This window comes from Cicer arietinum, chromosome 3 (assembly GCF_000331145.2).
Source record: "Cicer arietinum cultivar CDC Frontier isolate Library 1 chromosome 3, Cicar.CDCFrontier_v2.0, whole genome shotgun sequence".
Taxonomy (NCBI): domain Eukaryota; kingdom Viridiplantae; phylum Streptophyta; class Magnoliopsida; order Fabales; family Fabaceae; genus Cicer; species Cicer arietinum.
The window spans coordinates 75,956,600-75,962,230 of record NC_021162.2 but is presented as its reverse complement, the minus strand read 5'-3'; the positions used below and the strand labels follow the sequence as shown (position 1 = coordinate 75,962,230).

Sequence of the window (5,631 nt, the reverse complement as noted above, 5' to 3'; positions counted from 1 at the left end):
CACATCACCCTAAATCAACTCATTCATTTTTTACTGTTTAACTTTTAAAAAATCATATTATATTCCATTACTTTAATTTATACATTAATATTTAATTTTATTATAACTTAAAATATTAATTTAAATGGAAAAATAAATAAAAAAGTACTTTAATAAAAAGTACTTTAATAAAAACTTTAATAAACTTTTGTAACAAAAATTGTGAAGAAAAAGTATGAGTAACAAATTGTTTCTATTAATGAGCTAACAATCGTAATTAAAGGAGAAAAAAAAGGTTAATGGTGGTATATTAACTAAAAAAAGTTAATGGTTACAAAATTATTATTATTTAATAAATTAAAAAGAAGTTAATGGCTATAAATTAATTAAAAATGATAAATTTATTATTATTAATAAATTAATAAAAGGTAGCGGTTATAATTATATTATTATTAAATTGTAAAAGTAGATAGAAAAAAAACAACAAAAAAGATAACTGCTATGAAGCACCGTTCCTTCGTGATGACACCTTGGCACAACTCCAATGGTGAACCCACAAAAAACTGGAAGTTAAGTAATTACACGCTTGCGGACGAACTCATTTTCACTCTCGTTGTAGATGCTCTAAGGTGGAGGTATGTACTTGGGATGTGCCTCAAGGGGTACCCCAATTTTGCAACCGTCGAGAACGCATGTAAAGTTGACCACCACACACGCGCCGCCGTCCGACCCGACCCAGTAATATTTTCGGTGGCATAAATTATTTAAAAAAAAAAAATCAAAATTATAAAATCAACAGTTTCTTAATTTAAAAATATTTGTATAGATTACTATGAACAACAACTTTTTTATATTATTTTATTTACTGTTTCTATTTAAGATTAATTGAACTATCCATAATTATTATGCACACACTCTAAATATCTAGCCTTTAGCGGGAGGAGTTTATATTGACTATTGAGAAGTATCATATTAAATAAGATATAACATTAATATTATTCTAACCCTCAAATAAAATTCTAACCATTATTAACAATACTAAAATAATATTGGTTGTTTCAAAAAAGAAAATAGTTGAATAATAACCGATTTCTTACATGTTGGATGCAATTCCTCAGGAAAATGGGCCAGCCATATGTTTTTAAAATATGCTTTTGTCAAGAGGCTTCTAGGGGGTCTATCAAATTTAGGGTAGCATTATTTTGCATGTTAGAATTTAATTTGTTTATATCCAGAATATAAATATTTTATATTATTTGTACATTAGAATCATTTATATCTATTACTTTAAATGTAATTATTATAGAAGTCCAATTTTTTTATACCGATTTATATATAAATTAAATTCTTACGTGTTTTATTTGCATTCTATTACATAACTTATGTTTCATTTTTGTTTTTGTATGATCATTAATTTATTGTTGATTCATAAAGAAAATCTCTTTCTTCTTTTAAAGTTGTGAAGAAAAACTGGTTGATAACAATCAGTGAAGATGTTCTCACCTTAACTAAAAAGTTAAAGAGGCTATTTTGGTGTAAGTTTTATAAAATAAGACTATTTTGAAATAAAACCACTTTGGTGTAATTTTTGTCAAATAAGTTACTATTTTTGAATAAAAAGTTAAAGAGGGACTACAATGATATAACGTTGCAAAATTCACCTTCTAGAATCTAAAAGTGGAAACGAATACTCTCACACACCATAAATATTTAAATGGTAGATGTGATAAAAAATATTATTTTTTCTTTCTCCGTTCTTAATTATAATATTATTTTAATTATTTATTGTCCTTTAATATTAAATCTTTTATAAAAATAAATATGTATTAATATTCTTTTTAAATGTCTATAGTTAATTTACTATTATTAAAAAAAAATTACTTTTATTACTATAACTATTTTTTTAAAACAAGATACACATAGAGTAATATATATAAAAAAAAAATTACACTTAGTACAAAATGAAGTTGTGAAATATTGTTGGTTGAATTGTAATTTTAGACTTCTTATTTTTTTTAATTTATAAAATCGATCTTCTTATTTTAAGATATAACAGTTTTAGTCTCTTATTATAATTTTTTAATTAAAAAATAGGAATGTGGTATTTTTTAAATAACATAACACATGATATTGTGAATTGATTATCACTCGTAATAAATTCATATAAAATCTTAATTTAATTTTAAACTTAAAAAATTTATCTTTTTATATTTTAATTAATAATATATAAATAATTAATATTTCCTTTTGTATTTTAATTGATAACATAGGAATAATTAATATCTCTAGATAATTATATATTATAAAATAGTATGACACATCATTTAAAATTTGTCAAATCTTCAATTTGTTTTAATTTAAAAATGTAAAAGAGGACCACAAATAGTATAGTTTTTAAACTGAGAGATTAACTTCGTGGAAGTGTAAACATAAGGAAAACTTACATTAATCTCACACGAGGTCACCTTAAATGACATTATCACTCTCTAGTTTTGAACAAACTTTTACATCTCTCATTAAAACAACTTTATTAAATATTTTTTGTTTTTGCCACATTTACATATATTTATGTTATTTATTACATAATAAACTTAAAGTTTTCACTTTAATTTATAAAAATATTATCTGATATTTATAATTTTAAAATGAATAATTATGTTGTTAGGAGCACAATCGAAATGTGTATTGTGTTTGTTTTTTTTTAGAAATGACATATAAAATTGAAAAAATAAACATAAAATAAATGTTATGTAAAATTTTATTAATAAATATAGAAAAACTGATTGCTTTTTCTAATAAAATATATATTAATGTCATTTAAGTGACTTAAAACAAGATAAATACAATTTTCTTTAAAAAGAAAAAAAAAGAGCAAAATTGTGTGAATATTTAATGATAGATAAAGCGGTAGAAAGTCATATTTGGGGGGGTGGATGTACAAGTGCGAGAATAACTAAGTCCACGAATTACGCGTGCAAGCGATCCATGTGCATAAGTGTCGTATTAATTAAGGAACCCAACTATGAGATTTTGGCGCGTCATGTGATTCTGATGTGATGAGATTTCGTTATGGGCATTCGTGTCTGTTGACTTATGAACGTCACATTTTCTCTAACTTTTCCTTTCATAACAACCCCACTTATATTAAATGCCACAATTCCTTCATTTATATTTCACTTTTTTTTTTTAAATCTTCTTCAATAACCCTATCAAAAATCTCAAATATAAATATTAATAAAACATAAATATTGTTAAAATGAAATTCTTAAATGGAATAGCACTTGCAGAGAAGCATAGGTTGTGGGTTGATGTTGGTAATGAGACACTAGTAGTAGTAGCTATGGAGTAGTGTTGTGGTCAAAGTCAAAGCTGCATGAAGAAATCAGTTCACGAAGCACGATGGATGGATAGTTATGTTTCGCGTTTCGCTTCCACACTGCGCTTTGTACTCTTTCATGCTCCCTACTCTTCAACCCAAAACCCTCCAAAACTTGCTTTCCAAGTTTTTATATTCAACTCCGGTTACTTCTAATGTCAATTGTCATTATAACTCATTTAGACATTTACTATTAATGATACTTTTTTAAATCAGTAGATTATAACTTTCCACATTTTTATAAATATAAGACCGACCATTTAATTGATATCAAATGTCACTAAAATATATTTTTATTTTTTAAAATTTTAAAATTTAAATTTTTATTAAATATATTAAATAATAATCATTTTGACTCGCTGTTTCTTGTTGATTGACCATAGTTTATTTGTGCAAATAAAAAAAGAAATTGGTGTTATGACATCCGTTATATTCGCCGGCTTTAGCTACATATACAACCTGCCATTGACTCTTATCTCCGTTTTATTCTACTATTACTCTTTTTTTAATTACGCATCGATATGTGGAACCGTGTCATTACACGCGCCTAGCTTCATATCTTTTTCGAATCAAAATACATTTATCTATTGTACTTCATTTTTTATATTTAATCCTTGAAATATTTTACAAAATTAAAATATAATTAATGTGATAGGTTGGCATGTGTAGATGGGTAAAAGTAAAAGAAAAGCGTGAGATCCAGGATGGTCGAAAAAACAGGAGAGATTCATAGGCATAAAGGTTGAAATTAATAAAAAGTTTAGCAACTTTATTACTCATAGTACCGAATTTCTCGCATTGATACATGAAAATATATAGAGGGTCAGGGCCATACCCTATGGCCTATTCTATTTTTGCTTTATAAGTGGAAAAGTGAAACACAAACAGAGTCAACACAGTCACAGTTTTGAGCATTCAATATTCATTCCAACACAAACCCTTTTCAGATCACCTCATACTCTTCAACAGTAACACTCACCAACTTTACTAAATTCCCTAAATCTACCTACAAATTCATCTGCATTTCACTTTTTTTCCCATTCCGAATTCAATTTCTTCCTTCTTTTATCTCAACTACCGCACCCACTTCAAACTACTCTATTTTTCTTACTACTATTTTATTCCACCAATTGTCTCTATTGAATTTTAGTAGTAAAAGGAACAAAATCAATGCTTCCACAGAACACTGCCCAGGTCCCGTTTTTGTTCTTCAATCTTATTTATATCATCACATACCTCTTTCTCTTTTCTCTTTTATCTGTTCAATGCAACTCTTTCTTTCTCTTTCTTCATAAGTGAAAATAACCTTTAACCCATTTCATTACCCTTTTTTTTCACTTTTGTTCAGATTCTTTTTCTATAAATTCTGATCAGAGAATTTATATCCTTGTCTGAGGTTTCTTGGGAACCACATCAACACAAACTGATTTTCTTTTTGTGTTTTTTTCCTTTAAAAAGTTTCAATCCCACCCATTTTTGTAGGACACAACAAAAACACTAGAAATTGAAATTCACCATTTGTGTGTAAAGCAAGCATTTTGTTTTGATTTAACAAGCCAAAAATGGATGTAAGATTATTTTAGTGACCCTTTTGTTTTTCTTTTTTAGTTATGTTAAATTTAAATTAAATTTCATGAGTAATGATTGATGGGTCGTTATGTGTTTTTTTGAAATAGGAATGGAAGAGAAGTGGTCAAATACCAGCGTTTGGTAACTGGGATTTTGCAAATGAAATGCCAATAACTCAATACTTTGAAAGTGCAAGACAAGCTGGTTTGATTCGTTACAGTTCTTCTTCTGGTGAAAGTGATCCTTACATTCGTGGAGATCATGACCTTTATGCTGTTGATTTTAAGAAACCAGTTCGAAATGGAACACATTCTACTCTCAGAAAGGTACTTTTTTTTTATATAATTTTTTTGTTTTTTTCTCTGTTTTTTTTAGTACTTTTTCCAAAAATTCACCTTACAACTTTATAAATCATTGTTCACTTTACCTCAAATAAAAATCTAACTCACTGTTATATAATAATCAAGCAAAACATTATTTAAATTACTATTTCATTTTTTATTTAGTACTATTGTCTCTTTAATTTTGTGATGGTACATAAATAAATAAATGCGTGTAGTCATAAGTCATCATCATGACCCATGTTGTTAATAATGTGATGGTTGAGACAGGACAAAAACACATGGCCTGTTTTTTTATTCAAAGAAAAAAATCGTACATTTCTTATTATTCATTTTTGAAGTTGAAAAAAAGGTAAAATTTGGAAA

General features: G+C 26.6%; 1 protein-coding gene across 2 annotated transcripts in view; it reads left to right on the top strand.

Moving 5' to 3' along the window:
* The first annotated feature begins 4,200 nt into the window (after positions 1-4,200).
* The window catches only part of LOC101493502 (uncharacterized), a 2,290-nt gene continuing 859 nt past the window's right edge, over positions 4,201-5,631 (top strand). The window contains exons 1-2 of one of the 2 annotated variants that reach the window (XM_004494707.4): positions 4,201-4,549; positions 5,032-5,250. In XM_004494707.4, the coding sequence (XP_004494764.1) occupies positions 4,526-4,549; positions 5,032-5,250 (243 nt within the window). In that variant the 5' untranslated portion in view covers positions 4,201-4,525. Of the gene's footprint in view, positions 4,924-5,031; positions 5,251-5,631 lie in introns of both variants that reach the window. The other variant, XM_004494709.4, reaches the window with a different exon arrangement.